The sequence below is a fragment of the Bidens hawaiensis genome, unplaced genomic scaffold, assembly GCF_021521415.1.
Source record: "Bidens hawaiensis isolate Kalapana, Puna unplaced genomic scaffold, B.hawaiensis_p1.1 tig00003244_1, whole genome shotgun sequence".
Lineage (NCBI taxonomy): Eukaryota > Viridiplantae > Streptophyta > Magnoliopsida > Asterales > Asteraceae > Bidens > Bidens hawaiensis.
In genome coordinates, this window is record NW_027491178.1 from 2049068 (window position 1) to 2076482 (window position 27415).

Genomic DNA, 27415 nt, shown 5'->3' on the forward strand with positions numbered 1-27415 from the left:
GCTGAGGCATCTGGTGTGAATGTTTCGATGGTAGCTACGTCTGTAGCAGATTCTGAGAGAACCGACTCTGACTCCTCCGCTGACGATATTGCTGAAGCACGACAGATTCTGGTCACACAAGAAATAATACATGGTAAGAGAAAGAAAAACTCAGATGACAGTGAATCTGACTTCGAGGAGGAGTTAGACCAGTTGCTACGTCGATCAAAGAGGGCCAGAACTGGTGAGGTTTCTGGAGCTGGTGAAAGCTCAAGGGTGGTTCGTTTCTCTCCACCCTCGTTATCTGGTATGACCATGGTTCCGGCTTCGATGACTGTAACAGTACCAATCACCTCCAGTGTTCCCGTGGTGACATCATCATCATTTGGTATCCCACCAACCACGTTTCAGTTTTCGGCTCTGGAGATAATTTCCTTGCCACCTCCTACTCTTACTCCATCGGAGGTTGTTGCAAGATTTGTTGAGTCGACGTTGGTAGCTACTGCGGGGTTATCTGTTACATTACCACCCGCGGTTACTGTTCAGCCTGCTTCTGATACTCCAGTCAGTCTGGGAATACCTCCACCTTATGCTCAAGACGTTTCTCACATGCGGTTCGATTTTGATGCTGCCTTGTCTGATTCTGAAAGGATAGCGGCTCTTGAAAGGGTGGTTGCTGAAAAGTCGAGAATAAATCTAATCCAGACACAAGCTATCCAGCGCCTTGTAGCAGAAAATCAAATCCAATCATCCCTCCTTGTTGAACACGGTAAACTTTTTGATGCTCTAAAGCAGTTCTTAGCATCTCAGGGGGAGACGAGCTGCAAGGGCGATGAGTTGAGAACAAATAAGAGACATGATAGAGACGATGATCCCAATGCATCAAAAGGTGCAGGTGGTGAGTTGCCAAGAACTGAACAAACTCTTGGGACTTCCACATCTCAGGGGGAGTCAACTGGTACAGCAGGTGGATCAGGTGGTGAAGATGTTGTGGTTGTGGATGATGAGGAAACGTTGGGTGATGATGATGTGGGTGATAACGATGTGTTACCTGTTGAAGAGATTGAAAAGATAGGTGAACAGATTGTGATCGATAGTGAGATTGAAGAGGGTGAGATTGTGGATAACAGTGTAGAACATGATATTCCAGGCGTTGACAAAGTAAATGTGAGTCAAGATATGGATGTGACAGATGAGTCTGAGTGGGAAGAGCAGCCGAGATGGAAAGAAGGATACGCTCAGTGGTTTGTAAAGACAAAAAAGCCAGCGGTTCCAACCATGTTTAAGAAAAGTTACAATATCAAAGGGTATGCTGAGTCGAAGAAGGGTATCATTTGCTGGTTGTATGATGAGCAGTTGAGGTTATTTGTGATTAAACGCTTTGATGGGATTCAGTATTTTAAGAGGATGTTGAGATCTCTCAATACCTTGCCTGAGTGTGAGGTGAAGGATTTGGCAAAATTAGGGTTGATTAATAGAAGTGATGATAATATGGCCAGAATAATTGGGAAGATTGTGTGGAAAGAAAGTGTGAAAGAGAAGAAGTTTGAATTGTTAAAGCCGCAGAAAGGGAAGCTGGTTGAAGATAAGGAAAGAGGAATGCGAGCTGATGGTAAACCTTGGATGGTAATGAAATATAAACCGATTCGGTGTTTAAAAGAAGTGTCGATGAAGATAATGCCTAAGGATGTCTTAAAGAATCTCAAGTGGTGGTACGTTGATAGTCAAACAGCTGAAGCGGTTATGGAAGATGAAGACTAACAAGAGATTCTGAGAGTGTATGATCCCATGCACTTGGTAAATTTGTCTCAAGCTGACTTGCAGGTGCTAAACGATAAGAAGATATTCTATATTCCTGCATGGAAAGATGAAGCCAAGAAGTACCAGAGAGTGGTCTCTGTGTGTGTCAGACAGGGCGTTCATGCTTGAAGACGGGTGACACAAGATTTTGGGATTACTAGACACGTGATTGAAGATAGAGATATGAAGCTACCGCCAAGGGGGAGTCTGTTGGTGCATAATGTCAGTAGTTCAGTATCTAGTGTTTTGTATGTGTCTGTAATCGTGTTAGATTGGTTTTAGATATGGTGTCACACAAGTTCGCCTGATGTAAGCGAACTTGTAGACAAACGAAGTTAAGACAACTTCGCCTAGTCTGTTAGGCAAAGTTGTCGAGGCCTATATATGCCTAACTTCGGCTTGTTTAGAAAGGGTTTTTTGGGGTAGAACGTGGAAGTGATATTCGAGATCACGTGTTGAAGTGTTGCAATACAAAAGTGTTTATTAGTATTGTAACGTGTGTTTGTGTATCGTCTCAACGTATTATATATCTTACGCTCGTATCGTATTACGTGGGGATTCCGCACCCTCGTATTACGAGATATTCCTGTGTAGATCCGACTGGGAACCTGCAGTTGCGAACTTTATTACACAAAGATTTACAAGAAACTGACATCAGACTCCGCCGCATTGCGACGTGTCAAAAAACTAGTTACATGTAAATACGTGTGTGTATAACCATAGTTAACGAGTCCTTCAAAATGGGATATGTTGTTATAGTTTTGTGTATAGCAAGAGAAAGTAGATTAGTTGAGAGATGTAGCAAATACTTATTCCAAAGTTGACGTCGATGCATCTTGGAAAAAGAAATAAGTTTAAATATTTATTCAATTTTTGAATTTATTAGCTTAATTAATTTCGTTTCTCTCATGTTTTATTTAAATAGATTTACTATACTATCAAACTCTTAATATGGAATCTTGATATATATTTTTTTTGTGTGACGGGTCGTTGGAGTCCTCCGTGCACTTGATGATTCGGTGTAAGGTGGCTATGGATATGAGCCATTTTTCTTGAATGAGTAAAATTACCAAGTTTTAACTCATTTGAATCAGTTAGGGAAATATTTGAATATCCAATGAAACTTAATACGAATAAGATGGAAGGCGAGGTGATTCAAGCTATTCTGATGGTAACTTGTTGGGTGATTTGGTTGGCATGAATGATATGGTTTTCAATAAGAAGACATTCTTGATGGTGAAAGTGGTAAATGACATTAAGGTAATGTCTTTTCTTTTGGGTCAATAACCGAAAGAAGAGTATGGGGTCTAGAGTGGGAGAAATGGTGTCGTTTTAATTTTGTGAATTTTCGATTGTAGCTTGTTTGTAAGGATAGGTTATTTGTCGTTGTTTGTTTTCTTGTATCTTGAGGTCCCTTGTGCCTTGTAAGTAAGCATTTTATTTTCTTTTATAAAATTTGGCCTTACAAAAAAAGTTCTTAGACTTAGGGTTGTACTTTAAATGACTCATTTAACATGCTTTAACTTTTAACCAACTAGTTTGAACCTGATCCACCTTAACTTGTTTTAACCAACCCACTTAAATTCAATTTGTTTTGACTCGTTTTAATGGACATATTTTTATTTTCACCAACAAAAATCTTGGACCCGCTACTCCCTGTACAAAATAACCTTTGTTAGTTTGAGTTTTCAATATTCACAAAATAAAAGTACATCTCACTATTTTTATTTTATTATTAGAACTATGTGCTAGAGGTGACTAATAACCGAATTGGTAATTGAACCGAAACCAACGAAACTAAACAGAATTCAAGCGATAATCTATTCAACCAAAAATTGGTTATCACTTATTTTGTGTACCTTCAATTTACCGAATCACTCGTATTCACATATGTTTATAGCTTTTATACCTCTATTTCATATATTTATATAGATATTTATATAGAAAATAATTTGATATGTGATTATTAACCAAAATTAACCGAACCAAACTAAAAACAATTAACCGAAATAAATCAGACCGCTTAATTAAAAATTGACCGGACCGAATAATTCTCGTAACCAAACCGAAGAGTACTAGAAAGTGTAATAACCATTTTATCATTTTGGTCCCTGCAAAACCCTAACTTACTTCCGTGCGTTTTGCTCTGAAGATAATCAATCAATGGCGAACGTAGCTGACGTGGATGCGCTGGATTTCGAGCCTGATGAGGATGACCTAATGGACGAAGAAGCAGCCGTTGTTGACGTGGATTCACCAAGTCACATACCTAAGCTTAAATCTGCCATCACCGGTGGTGGTTCCGTCGTTAAGAAAACCAAAGGTCGTGGCTTCCGTCAAGAAACCGATGCCGAACGGGACACTCGTATGTCAGGCCGCTTTGATACCCTCGATTCCGATGGCGGCCCTGGTCCTGAACGATGTAAGTAATATTATCATCTGGAGTTAGGGTTAGGGTTTTAGATTTGGGACTTTTGGTAATTTGTATATATTCAAGGTCTAATTGTTAGGGTTTTAAGTTCACTTATGTTGCGAAGAAGTAATATGTTAAGTGCTATTTTAAATTATTACACATGTCAGTTGCCGCAAGTTACATGCTTTAAACTTCTCTTAAGTGATACTCGGGAACACATCGTTAAAAGCAGGGTCGTAGAACTCACTTGGCACTAGTTAGCCGGTTTTCAGTTGTATGTAATTTTCAGTAAGGCACACATTTTTATATGTAAGTTTTAGTTATATACACACACATTCTTATGTGTACATTTTGAAGTAGAAAGGTTCTAATACCTCCTCGGCTCATTTAGGTCCGAAATCGCTGGTGTGTGTCGGAAACTAGCCAGAGTTTGGGCCGGTTAGGTTTGATTAGTGAATAATGTTACCGGTCCGACGATCAGGATTTTTATAACCATGCCCAAAAGAGTTGAAATGTGTGGTTCTTTATCGATTTTTTGCTTACATGATATTGTTCGTTCTTGTCACATGCTCACATTGGTATTATCTGTAATTCTGTATGTATTTTCTTGATACATATCTTTTTAACTTCTGTTATACCTTCTATTGAGAGCATACTTAATATTATCAGAAGGTATGAAGAAGTTTCTAAATCTGTGCAGAAGACTCTAGAATATGCTAGAAGGGTAGGACCTGATAGAATTTTATAAGCTTGTATGGACATAATTTTTACCTTCTTTTTGTAAAATTGAAAAAGAAGAGCATTTGCTCATGATGAAACTTGATGAATATTCTGCAGCAATTGAAGGGTGGATTATCCTGGTTACTGGAGTACATGAAGAAGCCCAAGAGGACGACCTACAAAATGCATTTGGGGAGTTCGGAGAGATTAAGAACTTGCATCTGAATCTTGATCGTCGGACCGGTTTTGTGAAGGTATAGTGATCTTTTGTAGTTAATTATACATTCTTGTATTATAGGCGGGCATTGCCTATAAAACTGACAAGAACTCGTTTAATTCATTATATATGTAGGCCTTTTTTAAACCTTATGCTTGTTACTTAAGACTTATAAGATGCTCTAAGTTAGAAGTTTCTTCCTAGTGTTTGGAGAATTTGGACTTAGTAACTACAACTTCTAGTTCTTATACATGTAGTAATTTGTGCCTAAGCTAGAGCTAACAATACCAACCAAAATAATCTATTTTGTACAAATGCGGGTCAATTATGATCATATACACAAAGGCAAGTCTTATGGGTTGAAATGGGTGTACTCTGTGATGGATGAAATTAAACATGTTTAAGTGGGCAACAAAGAGGTTCAAGTGTATGGTTTTGTATGAATTAAATTGCTTTCTGTTATCAATTCTATAGTCTTTTAAGGTCGACAATTTTGCTACCTCTGCCAAATTTCTTGTGCTTGTTACTATCTATTTCTTTTGTTGTGATACACAAGGCAGTTTTATAACCGCATAATGATCTTTCTTTCTCACTGCATCTTTAAAACAATGTATACAAGTGCATACACGTGGTTATGCGGTTTTCTACTAATGTGCCCCTATATATATGAGAACCACATAAACCGTTGTACCTATTGCTACATGTGTGGTACATAAGTGAAAAATGGGAATAAGGGGTATATGGGACTATGGGTAATAAGGTACAGAGTTTTTTTTAGTTCCTAATTGTTTAGTATCTTTTATTTAAACCTCCTTTTATGTATATATATTTATGTCATGTATTAGATTATGTGAAATATGTATGTATCATAAACAGGGATATGCGCTAATTGAATATGAAAACTATGAGGAAGCAGAGAAAGCTATAACTACAATGGATGGAGGTGAACTGCTGACTCAGGTGGTCAATGTTGACTGGGCATTCAGCAAAGGTCCTTTCCGAAGGACAAATAATAGGAGAAGGTATATTTCTTATTATTGTTTTTTTATGTATTTTTGCGTTCATGATTGCATAGGATCATTAAAGCATCCATTTTCGCTTATCGTTTTTTTTTTGTTTTTGTCCGCATTTGCACAGATCACCTCGTGGCCGTCGATCAAGAAGTCCGAGGAGATTCTGATTTGATGGGCCTATGAAAAAACAGTGTGCGATTTGATAATGTTATGTTTAGCTTAAAAGAGAGAATGTTTAATTTGTGTTTTCAGTTTCGTTTTGATCTGCAGTTTTCTTCAACTTATTGCTTTTGAATGTTTCTCGTTTTTAAAATGCTGCTGGATGTTCTTGGGTTTTATTTATCTGTTCATGACATACAAACAAGAGTCAGCTGTATTAGTCAAAGATAACAGAATATTCTCACTTTGACTATTAAATTTACTCTCATTTTCATACACAATATTTTATAAAGAATCATGATATTTGTAGAGAATCATCAATAGTGAATCTATATATCTTATTCCGATAATTAGAGGTGAATTAATGATGGTTGGGTTAGCATCTTCTTTATCCATAACTGATAATCTTGATTATGGAATGGCCTTAACCATACCCGAAAGGCAGAAACCGATTCTTGGTTATGGTTCTGTGTGAGTTTAAAGTTTTAGGAACACACTAAAATAAGTTTATGGCATTCATATCACTTAATAATAATAATAATAATAATAATAATTAAATGTGCATAATCATATCATATGTAATTAATGTAGAAGACGTTGATTTTAAGCTATACGAGGTATTGATAGATTAAACCTTTTTAAGGTCTGGAAAAATGTCATGAACTAAACCAAACATGACTTGTGTGGCGCCAAGGCTTTGTTCACCTATTGCCTGAATTCGTCCTTGGTTTGGTTACCAAATTGAGAATTTCAAGAAACATATTGTAAGCGGAATCAAGAGATATTAGACTAGATTCGTATTCATTTCACACCCGAAACATTAACATATTTGGCATGTTTATAGGCTTATGAGAAAACAAAACAAGTAACTACTGACTCACCACTACCATTATGATAACTAATGAATTACTAACAACTACTGACCCACTAAAAGTCGTAAGATATTTCGAATCTACTATAACCTACTACTACCAATGTCGTGCGCATATCATTATCTTCAAAATATACAACGCTAAGCATTCTCAACCCATCCATCATATTATGTGAGTGATGTTTTTTTAATATAGGAAGTAGTATAGAGTGTTGTGAGTGAATGAGAAAGAAAATATTGTGATTTTTTCTGTATATTTGAAAATTTTATGTAGCACCCTATAATTATTTGTATTTTCTTTTAGAGTGATTATGAGTAGATAAGGGATCAAAGATATAAAATATTAGGTAATTGAACATGAGATTGAAAACACGAAATGTAATTTAGAATCCATATCCATACTATTTAATAAACGACTACAAGTTTTGCCACTTGTCACTCTTACATTAAACCTCACATTTTTAACAAATTTATAATTGTAAAATAATAGTTACCATTTTTAGAATTTGTTAATTTAATATTTACTTCTTATTTTTTTTCAAACATATGATATTTATAATTGTCTTTTACTTTAAAATTATTTTAATGAATATTGTATAACAACTGTATTAATAATGGTTAAAGGGTTTATTGTTTTCTTGTATACTGATTATTTATTAAATATTGTATTTTCAAGAACTACTCGTGTAATACACGGGCCTCAAACTAGTTTAATGATAAGAGAGAATAAGAATATTCCAAAGCATATTTAAATATGTGTAAATCTAATTTGTTTCATCTAGCATTAATGATTATTTTTAATTAACCTAAACAATTAGCATAGCATTTACTACATGCTTACAATAAACGCTACCATTACTCAAGATATCAACAATTAATAACCCACCAACGTCTCCAAATATCTCAAAACCAGAAAACTTTTAAATACCATTTTATAAAAGGAAAACATATAAACACCCAGGTACCAAAACCGTAAACCCCAATACTTGAAGTACCATTCTTGCTACAAACAAAACATTTATAACGCCTTTCTGAGCGGGAAACCCAGACTATTTAAGTCGAATCCAACCTTTCATTTCACACACATACGTTTTCACGATTTCTAGGGTTTTATAACTTTTATTGTTCTCCGGCGATAATAATAATTATGAACGGCGGAGACGGTGACGGTGAGATGCCGGTACCGGAGATTGAGTCTGCTCGGAACGAGCTACGGTCACGGTGGGAGTTAGCCTCGGTTCTCAATTTTGTCAAGGTATGGTTTGAGGTTTGGGGTTTTGTGGTTTTAAGTTTTGTTTTTGACCTAATTTTTGAACAGATTTGTGTTCGGTGATGTGTGATTATGGTGTTTGTGACATTTATGGTGAAATGTTAGGGTTAGTTTTTAGATTTTGGTGAAATTGTGGACAAAACCTAGAAATTTGGGTGGGAGAGTGTGTGGGGAATTAGGGGAAATCGGTCGGAAGGGTTTGGCGATTGAATCGGAATGAAATGGTGATGTTTAGGAACGTTGTGCGTATCTAATTATGTGAATGCTGTCATGTAAGGTTTAGAAGACACATTTAGCTGTAAAGAATATAATATATTTTTTATTGATTTAGTTTGTATGCATGTATATGGTTGTATGATGGTAGGCATTTTTTATGTTGATGATGTTTTTGGTGAAATGTTAGCACTAATTTGGTAAATTTTGATGAAACTCTGCGAAAACGTAGAAATTTGTGTGGTCTGAGTGCGTAGGGAATTAGGGGAAATTGATCGGAAGGATTTGATGAGTGGATCGGAATAAAATCTTGATTTTTAGTAATAGGTGTGTATCTAATAATGTGTATGCTGTTATCTAGGGTTTATAATCTAGCTGTAAAGGATGTAAAGAATAATTAGTATATATTTTATTGATTTAGTTAATTATGTATGTTTATGGACTATGGCTGTTTTAATTAGTTTAAAGTTTAACTGTTTAAGTAATGCCATATACATAAATTTTGAATCATTTTATGATGTTGATGATATTTTTGGTGAAATGTTAGTGCTAATTGTTAAATTTTGATTAAACTCTGAAAATTTAGAAATTTGTGTGGTCTGAGTGCGTAGGGGGTTAGGGGAAATCGATCCGAATGATTGGATGATTGAATCGGGCCTAAAGTTTGATGTTTAGGAAGGTGAGCAACATGTGGATTAGTAACTATATGTGCATCTAATGGATGCTATCGTGTAGGGTTTAGAAGCCACATCTAGTCGTAAAGGATGTAATGAATAAATAGTAGATCTTTCATTGATTTAGTTAATTATGCGTGTTTATGGACTACGGTCGCTTTAATGAGTTTAAAGGTTAGCTATTTAAGTAATTGGCATATACGTAAATTTGAACCATTTTATGATGTTTCATACAGGTGTTTGAGTCTGTCATAGGCAATGATTTGAAGATCTCTGCTGAAGAAATTGAGCATTCCTTGATTATACCAGACAAACGTCTTCGTCTGCTTCATGTTATGCTCTTGAACGTTCTTTCTTTTTTCTATGCCGCTCGCCACATTATTAATCTTTTGTCATGACTAGTAGTATCTGTTGTGGATGGAGTTATTGTTTTTCCAATGATGTTTCCCACTTTGCTGTTGGTGGATTAGTGTAGTCATTTGATAGGTTTTAAGCAAGTGCTACTTTCTTAAATCTTAAAGTAATTTAATTTTATGCTACTTTCTGAGCTTGATGAACACGCTATTTGTACGTTTCTTGATGATGAGATCTTGCAACTGTTCTTAGATAGTTGTAGAGTCAACTACCATAACGATCAAAATTTACAAATTGGATCAGATTTCTATTTTTTATAACTAATTAGCTGTAGATATGAATAGAAAATATGAAAAGATCCGAATTAGAAAGTTAGATTTGAATCTGTATGTAGGCGTATATTAATCAACATAAGAGAAAGGGTATTATGTAAAACTGGAGACACGCGTTACACACTTACACACAAATCAACCACTTAGTACTTGGGGAAATGACAGAGAAATTTTCATTAGGGATAGATCACATTTAATTGGTGATTCAGTTCCTCGTATACATAAGATACGAATCAATATATTTTTTTTTATTAAAGCTCTTTTTACGATTAAATTGTTCAGTTATGATATATACATTAACGAAGATGTTATAAAGTGTTCCGATATTTATGGACCAATAAATGAGCTCACTTTCTAAGGCTACGTGTGTGGACACTGACATTACGATTGAAGTTTATATTTATATGGTATTTTGGTTTATGTATGTAGATGTACGGCTTCGTTTATCACTAAATGTTTGTTACTATATTTGATAATATTTTCTTTATACATTCTTAATGTTTTGAAGTTAATATCCTGTTTGCTTATGCTGAGTACTTATTTTTTCATAATTCTGAATTTTTAGGGAATTCCACCAGTAAGTAGAAACTAAAATAACCCTGATGCTTGGGTTGTGTCACTATCTAAAAAGCTTTTCATGTGGTGGCCATGGGTACGTCACTGAATACTTTTAATTACTGCAGTTTCATTACTTTTAGCTTCTTTATTAAAGATCATATATAATTATTATAACTTTCAGGTTGCTGAGGGGGATTTTCCTCTAACTGCAGCTAAAGGGTATATTCTACAAGAAAGCTATAAATTCATTAAGAAGATTTAGTAAATTAGTAGTTTTAGTTTTTTACTAACAAGTCTTTTTCATTACTTTGTGGTTATGCAGGGCCGAGATGGCAACATATAAAAACCTAGATCCTACAGTTCGTCTAATTATTCTTAAAGCACTCTGTGAGATTCGAGCTGATGTATTATTTCTAATCCTTTTTTGTTATTTTTTATATTTATTTTTATGTTCTAGTGTGCTATTACTTTGTTGGGCATGTCGATTTAACAAACACACAATTTATTGAACATAAGAACATAGGAGACAGTTTACAATGTCTTTTAGCCATATTAACGGTTTACAAGTTATATATCTCTCTTAATAAGCCTGTCAATAATCTCTTATAAATGAAAATCTTAAAACTGCTATTGCTTTTGCATATAAAGAAATCATTTTCACATGAAAAAAGGATTTAAGATGCTTCTATTCAAACAGTTATTAGTATTTATACCTAGTTTCAGAGCCTATTTGTGGATTTAGTTTTATGCAAATTTAATTTTGTTAATGGTATTTTTTTTTCTTGTTATAATCACAGCAACATGATGTGGTTACATACATTAACGATGAAGTAAAAGTAAAGAAGGATATTTCCGCTTTTTGTAAAAAGAACATCGGGCAAGATGGAAAAGGGACTTCTTATTGGTAAGTTCTGAAGCTAATGTTGTGCTGATAAAAGCGATAAAACTTTGTTGTAAATGATAAACTGATAACTCATGTTTGTGTTTGACACATGGACAGGCTGGATGGCAATGAAACTATTAGTTTTAGATTGTATAAGGAAGTAAAATCTACAAAGGAAAATGAAACACCACCAGCCATGAGTTATCAATGGGAAACCCTTGCAACTAACCTAGATGAATTACAGAAAGTTGTGGTAAGTTAGTATTTAAATCATTTGTAGAGGTGGGCATTTAGATTATTACTTAAATAACATAAAAGGAAACAGGCTAAATAGGTAAAATTTGCCTAAATATTTTTAGTGCACAAAACCTTCTGTGTCATTTACTAAAAACTAGATTGTTAATTAAATAACATACATGTTTGACACCCTAATTTTAGGCATTGTCTAAAAATTTTGGGGTTTTGTATAACTCCCATGTAAGTTCTTGCATTTTACTTTTGCATGATGAGTTCTCTTAAACTTTTAAAATATGATAAAGCACAAACTCTTTCTTTTAACATAAAAGTTTTTTTTTTGCATGATTAAACCCCTAGAAAAGTAATATTTTTTATTATATTTCAAACTCGAGGGAATTTCAGGCCATATTATATTTTCATGACATATGTGTGGATTCAGCAAAAAGGATATAAGCCTTTTTACAATTGCCCTGTGATCTTATTTTAATTGTCTAATAGTCCAGGACAAAAAAGTGTTTTGGGTCAGCCGACCTACCAGTTTCAACTTTCAACCCACACAAAAAGTTTCCATTTTGACTAGTTGACCAATGTACCTGGCCAAGCCCATTTGGCATTTAAACTTTTTTTTTTAATTTTTTTTCTGGGTAATGACAGGATGAATATTCATCTAGTAAATCAAAAGTGGAAGTTGCTGTTAGTGCTGTTGTTGAAAGAGAAGCCATTCCACTTCTTAACAAAATGTTCAAGGTTTATGTCTTTTAACTGTTATTCTTAACAAACATGATACAATAAGTTATCGTGTGTCTAATGTCAGTTACTGCTGTCGTTTACAGAAAAAACAAAGAGAAACACAAAAAAAATTGAATGAAGAGAGAATTTTAAATAATTTCTCAAGATCAGGAATCACTCGCTCTTGCCGTAATCGTAAACTGATCACTTACACTTTTGGTATGTAATAAATTTTCTTAATCATTTATGTTTGATTGACAGTTATGTAATAGATGTTTCTGTTGCATTAACCTTTACAGACGAATACGACAAAGTGATTAGCAACGCTATTTGCGAAAGCAAGTAAGTTGCATTTATTAATACTGGTCCTCAAACTCACTTGAAATTTAGTTCACATAAAATCTAAAATTTGGATCTTCGAATCTCACATAGTCTTATCATTTAATATTTATTTGATAGGAAGATGCCAACTAAAGATGAACAAAAGAGTGTGAAAAAGGGAACTGCAGTGCGTGAGGGTCTACCCCAAGATGGCGAGGGTAAACCTACCGAATCTGATGAGAATGATGCTTATGAAGAGACTGCTGAAGACTCAGAAGAAAATGCTGGTTCTGTAGAAGGTTCTGGTGAAGAATCCGATGAGAAGGTTGGTTCTGATGGTTCTGGTGAAGAATCTGATGAGAATGCCGGTTCTGAAAATTCTGGTGAAGAATCTGATGAGAATGTTGCTTCTGAGGATTCTGGTGACGAATCGGGGGAAAATGATACAGATAAAGAAAACAAGAACCTTACCAGAAAGAGACACGGGTCAGTTCTAAGTTCTCAAAATTAAAACTTTAGCTTGATTAACACGACAATTAGTGTGCTAATTATGATTACGGAATTAATATCATTACAATAATAGTAATTTAAATCTTTTGAAGAAAAACGCTTTATGGGTGTTTGAGAACGCTTATATAAATACTCTTATTGCATTTTTTCAATAGAAGCAAAACATTTTTAAGTTTTTTATAATTATGTCAAATTGATTATTCTTGGTGGATTTAAAATTACGAGTTTACCCTTAGTGTGAAATAAGCTGTTTTTATGATATGATTATATGCTTCTGCTTGTAAAGCATTTTTTAGTGTTTGAATAAGCAGTTTGAGATTATTTGCATCAAACTGATTATTTTTGGTGGATTCAAAATTACAGTTTTACTCTTGGTGTGAAATAAAGTTATATCTTTACATTATACATTCTTTGTATGCATGACAGTTTGACTGACATTCAATCTGTTTTGACCCGTTTGAGATAAAACATGTGTTTTAACTGTTTGTAAAATGATGGGATTAAAGTGCGACCTAATAGTATGCATATCTTTTCAATTTGTGTTTCAGGATGAAGAAAACTAGAGCCAAAAAACAAGTTGAGAAAGAAGAAGAGACTGAAGAAAAAGAGATCGAAGAAGAAGAGCCCGAAGAAGAAGATGGTCAATCAGCTGCGTCTGACTCAGACTCGGAAAACAATGAGCTTGAAGCCTCCAATATGGCTGAAAATGAAGATAACAGGAAAGATAACACAGGCAATGCCATAAAAAAGAATGCTGAAGACGATGACAGTTATGTTCAAGAGAAAGAACATTTTGGCACAAAAAAGCGGTTGGTGCAAAGGCCTAACCGCAACACAGCTCTCGAAACAGCCATTGTTCCTGATTCAGAGGAGGAAGCTTCTTCTTCAGACGACAGTGACGAGTAGGTTTAGATGTTTTTTCAAGGTCTCTTTAGCTGAAGAGTATGTCGGAAGTATTTAACAGAGTTGCATTTTGTTTGTTGTTAGTTGCTAGTTGGAACAGTTAGTAGGGGTTGTTTGTTTTGCCCAAATGGCGGTTGTATCATTTTAGCGTATTGGGTGGTTTTTCTTATTACAAGAAAAATCATCTCTGTATACACATAATGCTATACATCAAAAAGTTTTGTTTAAACCATGTTGTGTGTTTTACTAGTTAGTTTTCTTTTTTTAAAAGGCAGGTTTGACTACTTAGTAGTTGTAAAATGGGCGGGTTGGATGAGTGGGTAATTGTTAAAAGGTGTATGGGTCAAAGCTAGAGGTGTGAACAAGTTGAGCCACTCGTTTACTACTCAAGATTGGCTTACTAAGTCAAGCTTGAGCTTGTAGTGCAAGCCAAAACAAGCTTAAAACATGCCTATATCTATATTGTTTTTATATAGTATATTGAGCATATATTTACATTATAATTATTATTAATACAAAAGTTGTGATAAAAATAATTTGTAAGTAATAAGCAAGCCGGGCATGGGCTTGGCTCAACTCAACTCGTATAGATTGAAAACAAGTGGTTTTAGTGGGACAGGATTAGACGTGCACAAATCGGGTATGTTAGAAAACCCGAACCGGTTCGGAACCGGGTTTTTTCTCACCGGGTAGAGAATGGCACCGGTTCAAGTCAGGAACCGGTTCGGTTCCCGACCCGAACCGATGCTTCGAAATGCCAACTATTAGGAACCGGGTAGGGTAGGAACCGGGACCGCGGGTGAAAAGTTTACTAAAAAAAGGGTCGTTGGGTTGTTTTTGGGGTCGATTCGGGTGAAAAGTTTTCAAAAAATGGTTCGTTTAGTTGTTTTCGGGTGAAAAGTTTACTAGAAAACAGTTCGTTTGGTTGTTTTCGGGGTCGGTTCGGGTGAAAAGTTTACAAAAAAATGGTTCGTTTGGTTGTTGTCGGGTGAAAAGCTTACTAAAAAAAGGTTCGTTGGGTTGTTTTCGGGGTCGGTTCGGGTGAAAAGTTTACAAAAAATGGTTCGTTTGGTTGTTTCGGGTGAAAAGTTTACTTGAAAACGGTTCGTTTGGTTGTTTTCGGGGTCGGTGCGAGTGAAAAGTTTACAAAAAATTGGTCCGTTGGTTGTTTTCGGGTGAAAAGTTTACTAAAAAACGGTTCGTTTGATTGTTTTCGGGGTCGTTTCGGGCGAAAAATTTACTAAAAAACGGCGTTTGGTTGTTTTCGGGCGAAAAGTTTACTAAAAAAGGCGCGTTTAGTTGTTTTCGTGTAAAAGTTTACTAAAAAACGGCGCGTTTGGTTGTTTTCGGGCGAAAAGTTTACTAAAAAACGGCCCGTTTCGTTGTTTTTGGGCGAAAAGTTTACTAAAAAACGGCGCGTTTCGTTGTTTTCGGGCTAAAAGTTTACTAAAAAACGGGATCGTTTGGTTGTTTTCGGGTGAAAAGTTTACTAAAAAAACGGCTCGTTTGATTGTTTTCGGGCGAAAAATTTAGTACAAAACGGTTCGTTTCGGGTGAAAAGTTTAAAAATATGATGATTTTGATGATAGAGATATGATGATTATGATAATATATATGATGATTATGAGGATAAAGATATGGAAAAATGGATATAGGGAGAAGATGATGATGAGGATGAGAAACTATTTAATGAAAAGAAGGAATATATATTTCATATAGTATAAGTATAAACAAACACTTGTTTAGTTCAAACGGTAAGTTTTGTTTGTTGTTAGTCTAAGGTCGGGGGTTCGAACCCCGACCGCTACACCATTTGAAAGAAATTTTTGATTTAATTATAAGCTCAGGGGTAAAATGGTCATTGCAACCTTTTTTGAAAGAAATTTTTGATTTAATTATAAGCTCAGGGGTAAAATGGTCATTGCAACCTTTTTTGGTCAGTCAACTGACGGCAGGGGCACAGACTGACCCGCTGTAGAAACACAGTGGCAGAACATTCGCAATTTCTTTTCAGTGGCTAACCCATCCAGCGACGATATAAACCAGGGAGGCAAATTGCAGATTTCTCTTTTTTTATATAAAGGGTAAAGCGTTAATTAACAAAACCCATCACATGAGGTAATCGTGATAGCTGAATAACTAGATGAAAAAAGAAGTGGAAATTTTGTAATATTACATGGGTATTTTTCTCAATAATGTGTTTTATAAATTAAATTATATATAGGGGAAAGTTAACGTACAAACTAAACACTATATAAATATGCGAATTAAATACCGTAATTATTTATACAAGTAATGTAATTATGTAAAGTGTAATTTTATTACACTACATACAAAACACTGTAAAGTGTAATTACACTTCTTTAAATAGTTACCCTATTTAATTCGTATATTGTAGTATGTTAATTTAATTTGTATCTGATTCAAACTTTATATGTCAGTATAAAAATAAATAAATGAAGTTATTGCTTACGACAAGGATAATAATATATTTGTGTTTTGGTTAGGCCACTTTGTAATTAATTATACCGAATTTTAGTTTTTCCACTTTGTCCATATTATTATTCCTCATCACACGTCGTCAAGAAAGCTATGCTGCTATACATTCCATTATGTTGACTTCATCTTTATATCAATTTTCTGCATTGTAATCTCAGCCAATTTTGACTCTTTGATCGATCACCACTCTGTTTTCATCTCCAGAGTATCAGAATTCTTGATTTTTGGTTAAAAATGGTGAATTCGTTGGTTGCAAGAGCCACAAACAACATGCTTATAGGTCCTGATTGGGCCATGAACCTTGAGATATGTGATATATGTGATCGTGATCCTGTGTATGTTTCTTACACCTTTTTTATTATTGTTTGTTTTTGATCGTTAGAACTTAAGGTTGACTTGAGTTGCAACCGATGATGTTTGGTTGACTTTTCGGATTATATATTATTATTAGTTTAGTATCATATGGTTGTGGGTAACATGTAAGAAATTAGCTTTAAACCTTGAGGTTTTTGATTGTTCTGATTATTATAATTTAATTTTGAATGAAATTATTTTAGGAAGGCGTATGTATTTTATAGTTTTAATTAGGACTGGCAAACGGTTCGGGTCACGCGTCATAAAGGGTTTGAGTCGGAACGGGTTGATTCCAAAAGGGTTAATTTGGTTTGGGTCCAGACGGGTTCGGGTCAAAGGGGGTAGGGTTGGAACAGGTTTCGGGTCAAAATGGGCTGGTCTAAAATATGTTTTTTTGAAGTTACTTAGCTCTGGCAAGGTGGTTGTTTCTTATAGAACGGGATCAAAGTGGGTTGATTGAGACAACTCGTTAACCGTACATTTCAGCTTTGCTTTTTTAGTTAATAAGAATTGGTTGTAAACGAGTCCAACAACTTGCGAGCTACTGAAATTTACAGTAAACGAGTTGTCTCAACTCTCAATCAACCCACTATGACCAGTTTTATGAGAAACAACCACCCATATTAGTGCAAAAAAAAATTAAAACAAATTGGCGGGTCAAAAATGCTAGGCCTAGTTTTAATGTTTATTTTTCAGCTAATTTTTGGATTTTGTATGTTTGACTCGATACAGATTATATGTGTTTATGATTCGTGTATATGATGTAATTGTTTTTCAGGCAAGCAAAAGATGTGATTAAAGGAATAAAAAAACAGTTAGGAAACAAGAAACCAAAAGTTCAGCTTCTTGCTTTGACAGTAAGCACAAGAAAATCAACTATCTTTTTATTATTATGGTTGTTGAGTGTCATGAAATTGTTTTGAACAAAGACTAAAGTTTAGATAATATGTAATATGGGATCTCCTGCCCCACGGTTGATCCTGTCGGAGTGGGAGCAATTCGACTACTTGGAAGTCTTCATCTGAATTAATCTTGACAATTTATGACACGGCCCGTTAGCACGACACAACTGGATACAGACTTTATGAGTTAGTGTTTGGAATAAACTGGCTCATGTCATAAACGGGTCGACATGATTAAAAATGTGTCTAAACAGGGTTCAGCGCGTTTATGAGACACATAACACGTTTAAATTTTTGTACTAAATAGTTTAATAGGTTGGGCCGACAAATTTATGACCTGTTTATCAAAACGACATGACACAGTTTTATAAACAGTTAATCGTGTCTTATTATTTTTAATTGTGTTTAGTGAATTGTGTCAGTAATCCTTTACATTGGTGCAGGGTAAACAACTAGGAAGTGTATACTGATAAGTTTATTTTTATTTTTTTTATTCTTTTGTCATTTGTTAACTTTGTTAAAATTTCGTCATTTGTTTTTATGTTAAGCTATTGGAATCAATTGTGAAGAATTGCGGTGATATTGTTCATTTGCAAGTAGCCGAGAGAAGTTTGCTTAGTGATATGGTGAAAATAGTAAAAAAGAAGAAGGTTAGCATATTTTTCTTTATTTCTTTCTTTGCTATATATTTTTAAAAAAATAAAAATTTAACTTTATTTATGACATAGTTTTGAGTATTGAGATTGCAGGCTGATTTTCATGTTAAAGAGAAGATACTAATTTTAATTGACACTTGGCAAGAAGATTTTGGAGGAGAAAGAGGAAGATATCCACAGTACTATGTAGCATACCTTGAGTTACTGGTAATTTTACGATAACTTATTTTGCGCATTAATCCTTTCACTCTTTTAAGTTTTTTTTTCATATATTTTTTTTTTGTGTTTCAGCGTTTAGGTGCAAGTTTTCCCGAGAAACCTGCGAGATCAGCACCCTTTGTTTTAGCACCACAAACACAGGCAATAACACCAGCTCTACCTAATCCAGAAAATGGAAATGAAGAGGCTGAGTTTCCAACTTTGAGGTTTATAAAATTTTATCATTTTTTTAGGGAATTAAACAATTTTCTCATGATTAAATTTGTTTATCTAGTTTGTCAGAAATGCAAAATGCACGCGGTGTCATGGATGTCCTTGCAGAAATGTTGACCGCGGTTGATCCAGACAAGAAAGAAGTAATATATAGATATATTTTTTTCTAATATATTCATAAATACATTATTACATTTATTAATTTATTTTCTTTTTATTTCAACATATTGGAATTAGGCGCTTAGACAAGATGTTATTGTAGACTTGGTGGAACAATGTCGTACATACAAGGGAAGATTAGTGCACCTGGTTAACTCAACTTCGTAAGACGAAAACACCCTTTGTTCATTTTTATTATATTTTAATTAATATTATTCTTATTTTTCTGTCACAATTGTTATAATATGTTTCGTCACAGGAATGAATCGTTATTATCTCAAGGATTAGCTCTTAACGACGAGTTACAACGAGTGCTAGCCAAACATGAAGCACTTATTACAGGACCTCGTGTTGTTTCATCTGAAACGTCAAAGCCCGATACTAGTCGAGCAATAGTACCCGTTGCCGCTAGCACCGAACAACCAGGGTAAACAAATTACTTAAATAAATTGTTTTAAATATTTATATAGTGTTGACTGGTCAGTCCAACCAAACCCGACCCGATTTCACTCGGTTGAGTCTTTTGTAGATCTACTAGCGGTGCTGCAGCCCAGCCAGATTTGATCACTCTTGCTCCTGTTGCAAATAATAAGCCAACTGAAAAAGTCAATGCAGTCACTTTTGACCTTTTGAGTGGAGATGATTTTGACTTGTCAACTCCTTCAAATTCATTGGCTATTGTACCAGTGGATCAAACTCAGCCTGCAACTCCTGTGACTCAGCTAAATGCATTAGCACTTGTGCCTGTGCTTTCACCACAAACACAACAGCCTCAAAATATGTTGTCCCAACAGCAGTCATTTTATCAGAACAGAAATGGTGTGCAGAATCAGCTGTGGGGCCCATATAATCAAGGGAATAATAATCCTGTGTGGAATGGTAATATGGCTCAACAACAACAGCAGCAACAACAGCAACAGCAACAGCAACAGCAACAGCAACAGCAACAGCAACAGCAGCAGCCGCTGCAACTAACTTTACCAGGGTTTGGTAAGTGAAACATTAAGGTTTTTAAATTTCATAAAACGTCCCTATCGACTGACCCGAACCCATAAAAAATAAAAAACTGGAAAAACCAGCTTCTGTTTGGAGTTTATGGATTATAATTATTTTTGAATGCTAAGTAATTTATAAACTGTTAAAAAGAAGGTAATTTATAAAAGAATAATAAAAGATGTTGCTGCAAAGTTTTAGGCCCAAAATGTGTAACAATTAATTAGTCATTAATTAACAAAAAATCAGGCCCAATTCCCTATTTTGGTCCATTTTTCGGCCCAAAATTTCAAGCTTAAATGACAACCGGAAAAACCGAAACCATTGTGAAAACTAAAAATCGAAAACTGACACCAGACGATTTAAAAATCCGATTTTTCGGCCTTTCGGTTTTTGGTTCTGCATGGGCCCAGACCGACCCATGCACACTATGCGAATTCCAAAATGACGTGTCAATGTTATTTTTAAATTTAAAAGATGAAATATGTAATTTCCACCAAAGGACGATTTATGTAGTTTAGTGCATAGATGAACATACTTGAATCATATTGTGGCTGTTATTTATAGGTGATGCTATGAACAACGGTTTACCGCCGGCACCCTGGGAAGCTCAGGCAGCCGGAAATCAATTAGCAGGCAGCGGTGCTCTGCAATACTCACAAACTCACGGTTTCCAAAGCCCGGGTAACATTAATATGAACACTAACAACCATATGCTACCAATGAACAACCAGCCACTCTACACACAACAAATTCCACAACAGCAAATAGCCTATCCTCAACAACTGGGCCAACAAATGTACACTAATCAAATGGGCCAACAAATTTATGCTAATCAAATGGGCCAACAAGTGTATAATAATAAAATGGGCCAACAAATGTATGCTAATCAAATGGGCCCACAAATGTATGGTAATCAAATGGGCCAGCAAATGTATGGTAATCAAATGGGCCAGCAAATGTATGGTAATCAGATGGGCCAGGTTAATGGCTTTGGTGCCTATGGTAACGGATATGGGCCTGGGCCTGTATATGGATACGGGCAGCAACAAAACGGACAGTTCGTTGGCACGAGCATGCCCGGGATGTCTGTGAGAGATGAAAGCTTCTTAACGAGCACTGTTTACACGGGTCCATCTATGGCAAATGCGTCTTATGTGCACGTAGGAAAGACTCAAAAGACAGAAGATAAGATGTTTGGAGACTTGGTTGACTTTTCAAAAGTCAGACAGAAGAAAACGGCTATAGGTGAAAGAGTGTGACCGGGTCGACTTGATTATATTTATGTATTTTTGGGTGGTTTATGTATATGTGTAGAATGTTAATAAAACCGGATTTATTTTGTTATAATAAATAAATAAAATGTATTGTTTAAGTGAGAAAAGAGATTTTGTAAGCGTTAGCCTATTGTGTGTCTGCTTCACGGGCTGGTTTTAGACCGATCTAGTTCTAAACAAGTTGCAAACCAATAACGAACAATATTGTACGGGTTGGTTCAGGTTTTGTTTTGTTTTTTCCCTTGCATATATAAAAACTTTTATAAGAACGATCAAATTTAAAAGAAAGTTGAGCCGGCTCAGCTCGTTTACACCCATTTGAGCTATTTGAGCAGTCCTAAGTCGCAGCATAATCATTAGTTGTCTCGGTTCTAGCAATTGATTCTTTGTACGAAGTCATTCTACAGCATCATAAAAAGAACTAGAACCTTTAATAATATATATATATATATATATATATATATATATATATATATATATATATATATATATATATATATACAAATAAGCTATAAAGGCAATATTAAGATAAAATGCACTACAGAATGCATAATATATCGGTCACAAAATTAGTGGAATAATGAAAAATGAAAATAAATCATCCATCACCTAAACATTTAAGTATTTAACTCAAACCAGTTAGTTTACAAACAACGCCAAGCTGGCTCATTTACATCCTAGTCAATTTTGATTTAGCTATTCTCAATCAAAAGATTCAAGCTTTGCTTTATTTGAACAACCCTAAGCCCGATTTTAAAATACTAAACCTGCAACAATGGTCTCATTATAAATTTTTAAAATACTGAAAATTTCAGATACTCAAATATTCAATTAGTTAAACCTATATGAACAATAGGCTGCTGTGACCCTGTTAACAATAGGCTGCTGCTTATAAGTAAAACATGTATTTTTCTTTGTACCGATGTGGGAAATATATACACATGTTTCTGATGCTCATTCTTCTTCATTTCTGTCAATTTCACTTTAAACTTTTTTCTACCAGATTATTCTGCAAGTGAAAGGGAGATATCCATTCTTTATTATCCCTTGTCTGTCACGGTTTGTTATGCTTCTGATGCTCATTCTTTATTATGCTTCACACGATCTGAATCTATTCACTCAACATTAAGTCCAGCAAAACGGTCAGGTTGGTTGTGTAACGAGTTGAAACAGGTTGGTTTGTGGGTTGTTTTAACAAGGAAAAACGTATCAAAATGAGTTCACCCATAGTATTTGCTTTTTTATGGTGGCGGTGGTCGTGGCCTTGGTGAGGTGGCAGTGATGATGGCCTTGGTGACGTATCATTTAGTATTCAATAGGATTTTAGCAGTTAGCTTATATTTTGCAATTACATGTTGTTTAAATCTGATGTCAAATATTCTTTACAAGATTGGTTAAAATTAGTACAATGACTAGCAAGTAGTGGTGAGTCGCAATAATGGTGTGTGATGACCGATGATCGTCCATTTGGACCAATTTTAAGTTAACAAGTTTTGTAAGATCAGCCCGTTTTTAACCGGTTTCTTAAAATTTGAAATAATATTATGCATTACAGAAATTTTCTATCATTTACAGTCATATTTTTTTTTCCAGTTTACACTTGTAGCATTGCCTGCCACTTTATTGTAATCGTTTTATAGTAAATTATATAAAACTTCGATTATTAGATAAGATGTAGCATATGAATGGTATAAACATGCTTATTACCAACCATATATACATCAATTGGAACCTTGTTCATGAACCAGTTGGTAGTGTGGATTGGAGATCCCATTTTCAACTTCTTGTGAAAGACCGGGATTCTTCTCGCTGTGAAATCAACACTCATATGTTAATATTAGATATAGTAAAATGTAAATTAGTGTGCTATATATAATTACAAAGAATATAATGAGACTCACGTTTTCGAATATAAGAGAAGACCAACACCAACGAGTGAAAATGATACATAGTATAACCACTCTACCTGCAGCAAAAAGACATATTTAACCCTGGGTGCCACTCGCAAATCTCAAGGTATAAGAAAAGAACAAATCAAGAGTCGTTACAAGAAACTTGTACCTGCTGATGGTAGAAAAAGATGCGAATGGCAACAGCCCACATGTCGGCCGTGAGAAGTGACAGATTGAACAACGTGGAGCCACTTCTCTGCATAGATTTCAATCATATTATGTAACATCCAAACGTTAATAAGGTTGTATAGAATAAAAGACGAAACCTGTAGAATAAGAGGAGTTAAAGTGTAATACATTAGCAACCCCACCGCGTAACCAACAAATGTTAGTATCTGCAAGAAAAAAACTAAAACGATTCATTCATCAAGAAAGAAAGCATATATTTTCACACCCTTAAAAATGAAAAAAAAAAACAGTATGTCCACTTACAAGTTCCGTAGACCATGTCACTGCTTCAAGATTCTTCCTCTCGAAAATCGCGCTAAAATTTCGTTATGAAAATGGAAAACTATTGTATTACATGTCAATTGCATAATGTAGTTGTGCCTGTATAAGCCATAACGAACAAATTTACTGCGAAAGGGTATTTTGGTAATTTTGTACCCGAAAAGCTACAAGCAGACTAAAGAGTGTTTTGTGTTATACGAAAGGACTTTTTTTCCAAATAAAAAGGATACATCTCAATCACACTAAAGAGCGTTCCAAACAGACCAAACATTGCTAATACTTCAAGACGACTGTTTTTCATAACACAAAACTCCTGCAAATTGTATAGATTATATATGTCATACTTTGATTTAAAAAATGCAATTAGTTGCAAATTGTCCGACCTCACCAACGTTGGCCAGTGCAAAAAAAACTGTCCCTCCGATGACAAGTATATCACCCAAAAGTGGATTTGAACCACCTGAAATACCAAAAAAATATCAATCTATAGATTATTGTATATATTATGAAATTATGCAACTTAAATGTTTATATGAAATCATCATCACCTGCACCACCAACATCAGCATCAGAAAGAACCACTAAACAAAGGCCTAACCCGCAAAGAGCTGCACCAAGAAGCTGCCATAAAGTATACTTTGTGCCCAAAAATATCCAAGTAAAAAGTATAGCCCATGCAACTGTCCAGCAATCTAATAATGCCACACTTGTACTTGATGTGAAGTAATACGCTGAATTAACTGCAGTCGACAGTCAACGCTAAAAAAGTCAATATCTTCGTGACGTTGAGTTACATATAAAAGGTCAAAACTAAGAGATGAAGAGTAGCAAACCTACAAAGATAGTTGCCTTGAACATCAAAAAATGCTATAAGTGCATACCAATACCATGGAATCTGCAAAAATATTACAAAACAAGTTATGATGTTCTTACATCACAAAATCAGACATAGATGTATAAGCAGTGTTGTAAAAATCGCAATTCGATTTCTCCTAGTCAAACCATTAAATCGGTAATCGGTCAAAATGGCACTCGCCCCTTGGTTTTTCTCATTGATTTGTTATGTTTACTTACGTTTAATTGTTTATGTTTTAACTAAACATGTGAACTTTGAAGTATTTATGTGAACTATATATATTATTTTTTTTAAAAAAAACTAAGTATAAAAATTCCAATCCGATAGTCCCTATTTATTGCTAGTCGGCACCTCACCACCCGACTAGCGCCTAGCGAGTTCTACAACACTATATCTAAGTTTCTGACTAGTTGTGAAAGAAGTTATACAATGAGTTCATGGCGTCTATACAATAAGATGCTTCCGTTGACCATGGTCAAAGTCAAATAGCCAAAAAGTCCAAGAGCAACAGGCAAATTAGCACCTATACACAAATCAGAATTAGTCAGCAACTAGTCGATGGCTTACCGGTTAAATTTAAGGTAATCGGACCCTATAATCGCCTAATCGGTAGCCGTCATATTCGGTCAAAATCGGTCAAAAATGTTCAGTATTTGAAAGTTTATACTTGGTTTGAAAAATTATATATAAAATTTTGAAATATTTGTATATGATACGACCCTAATAATAATAATATTAATATAATAGGATCGTAGAAATATTAAAAAATACATAAAAAGTTAAATACCTTACTTACCCCACCGCTCCGACTAGCATAAAGTTAATATGATTGATTACCGAGATTGGCGGATAGAGAAGAAGTGAAGTTGAGAATTGCGGATATAAAGGAGACCAACTGTCCGAGTAACAAAACAGACACCACCTTCCAAGCCTCTGATCTTGGCCACCACCTACTGTCAGAGGAACTCATAGCTCAATCACATCACATATAGATGTTGATTAATATATATCCTCACCAATGTTTTAAATAAAAACTATAAAGAGAAAGAAAGAAGAAAAAAACACCAACTTTATTTCACAGTCGTTGGGCAAAAAGGTTGCAACCTATAATACATCAAATGGACAATAATTCATTGGTCCTTATATTGTTTTTTCCACTTATATCATTTTCTCCATTAACAATCAGTTTCATATGTAGACTTATTGACTTAAAAAGTCTATTTATATTTATATTTATATATTTATATATTTAAATATTTATAAACAATATTCATTTAATAAAAATAATGTTTGTATAGTGTTGTGAATGTAAGTATATTGTTCGTTTGCATGCTATCGGAGAAGATGACAATTTCTTTTACGTTGCAGTGTCGCTTTGTGACTACGACCTTCATCACTTGGTTTAGGACGAGCCGCGCCATGCGTAGTTGTTGCATAAAGACGGATATCCTAAGCATGAGTTGTTAAAGTTCATACGGAACATTGTTGCGGGTATCCAGTACTTGCATGACAATAAGTTATTCAAGGAAGAACAATGGACCCGTCAATACTTGCAGGACATACAATTTTAGACCCGGCTCTTTATGTTACGTATGATTTCGATATAATACTATTGGTTCTTAAACTTATTATCTTAAAGCCTATTTTATTTATATATTTATAAACAATATTTATTTAATAATAAATAGGCGTGGGTTGTGTTATGAATGAGAACCAAAATTTGGATTAGGTTAGATTGTGTAGGTGTTATGAATTCATCTTTTATGCTAAAAACAACGGATCTATTGAAAGAACAAGTTCAAAGAAGAAAATCAAAATCAGAGAATGTAACACCCCAACCTTGGCATTGTTGGCTTATCATTTATATATATGTAAATCATAAACCAAACATCAATTCATAAAACAGATAAACTGTTACAAAAAAATCAAAAGAACTGAAAAATAACTTTTAGGACGCTTATGGTTGTCATGACAGATCATTGACCAAACGTACATGAAAAATATACGTCTAAGCATAGTTAGGAATGTTTTATTTTTGGATAATTTCACCCATTGTCCATTTTATAAAATTTAATTTTAGTACTTACCCATTAAAAGTGTTTTACTCAGAATATCAAATTTCCTTTAAAACGACTCATCTTCCTTATCAACTTTCTTTTATAATTATTTTTCAAATCGGTGTAAATTATCAAGGAACTCTAGAATAAGAGAAGTAGAATCCGAGAAGCATAGAGGAAGGTACATTTTAGTATTTTACATACTAGGTTACTTACCCGTGTGTAACACGGGTTGGAATAAATAAATTTATTCAAACGACGACATTATAAGAAATATAAAAAATGTGTTAAACTGTTTATATAAAGATGTATTATACGGTATATTAAATTACAGATTAAACAATATGAAAAAATATATATACATGTCGAAAATTCATATATATCGAAATATTTTTTTTATTTTACAAATAAAATTCAACTTATTTAATATTTTAACCCATTTAAGATAAAAACAGTGTTTAGAAACTGGACCATATTGGCCGTCCAACCAAAAAAAAAAATAAGAAAATGGTTGGTTGTTTGCAAACTAGCTTTCAAACCGTAAAATGGACAGGAAAAAAACATGTAGGTCCTCTTTGGATGGATCTAATAACTTTACTCGGATCAATCCGTGCTGTTAGCTAGCGGAAATCACTAACAACACTCAGATCTCGGATCTTAGTTTGTAAACAC

General features: G+C 34.5%; 3 protein-coding genes and 1 pseudogene across 7 annotated transcripts in view; 3 read left to right on the forward strand and 1 right to left on the reverse strand.

Annotated features, from left to right (window-relative positions):
• LOC143623015 (uncharacterized) overlaps window positions 1-25709 on the reverse strand; it is a 165490-nt gene extending 139781 nt beyond the window's left edge. Inside the window, exons 1-11 of one of the 3 annotated variants that reach the window (XM_077094019.1) lie at window positions 25524-25709; window positions 25115-25209; window positions 24668-24725; window positions 24379-24570; window positions 24214-24290; window positions 24061-24143; window positions 23813-23864; window positions 23647-23715; window positions 23490-23576; window positions 23330-23394; window positions 23091-23237 (exon numbers count right to left, since the gene is read on the reverse strand). In XM_077094019.1, coding sequence (XP_076950134.1) covers window positions 23150-23237; window positions 23330-23394; window positions 23490-23576; window positions 23647-23715; window positions 23813-23864; window positions 24061-24143; window positions 24214-24290; window positions 24379-24570; window positions 24668-24725; window positions 25115-25209; window positions 25524-25656 — 999 coding nt within the window. In that variant the 5' untranslated portion in view covers window positions 25657-25709 and the 3' untranslated portion in view covers window positions 23091-23149. Of the gene's footprint in view, window positions 1-23090; window positions 23238-23329; window positions 23395-23489; window positions 23577-23646; window positions 23716-23812; window positions 23865-24060; window positions 24144-24213; window positions 24291-24378; window positions 24571-24667; window positions 24726-25114; window positions 25210-25523 lie in introns of those variants that run through there. The other 2 variants (XR_013151813.1, XM_077094018.1) reach the window with 2 other exon arrangements.
• LOC143622836 (RNA-binding protein Y14A-like) lies at window positions 3943-6537 on the forward strand. 2 transcript variants are annotated; one of them, XM_077093877.1, is made up of 4 exons: window positions 3943-4201; window positions 5030-5166; window positions 6006-6178; window positions 6300-6537. In XM_077093877.1, exons 1-4 carry the CDS (start codon window positions 3943-3945, stop codon window positions 6307-6309), a joined length of 579 nt encoding a protein of 192 aa, XP_076949992.1. In that variant the 3' UTR covers window positions 6310-6537. The 2 variants fall into 2 exon arrangements, with proteins under 2 accessions (XP_076949992.1, XP_076949991.1); XM_077093876.1 differs by having other exon boundaries at window positions 6006-6151; window positions 6267-6537.
• LOC143622860 (DDT domain-containing protein DDR4-like) lies at window positions 8257-14159 on the forward strand (annotated as a pseudogene). The gene is made up of 12 exons (XR_013151795.1): window positions 8257-8427; window positions 9566-9676; window positions 10581-10667; window positions 10755-10792; window positions 10896-10977; window positions 11371-11477; window positions 11574-11709; window positions 12348-12440; window positions 12527-12641; window positions 12722-12764; window positions 12882-13229; window positions 13802-14159. The product of XR_013151795.1 is annotated as a DDT domain-containing protein DDR4-like (transcript).
• LOC143623014 (TOM1-like protein 9) lies at window positions 16672-21654 on the forward strand. The gene is made up of 10 exons (XM_077094016.1): window positions 16672-16990; window positions 17788-17866; window positions 18460-18561; window positions 18661-18774; window positions 18859-18992; window positions 19061-19142; window positions 19237-19322; window positions 19418-19585; window positions 19688-20037; window positions 20719-21654. The coding sequence occupies exons 1-10, from the start codon at window positions 16890-16892 to the stop codon at window positions 21411-21413; spliced, it is 1911 nt and encodes a 636-aa protein (XP_076950131.1). The 5' UTR covers window positions 16672-16889; the 3' UTR covers window positions 21414-21654.
• Window positions 25710-27415: the final 1706 nt, after the last annotated feature.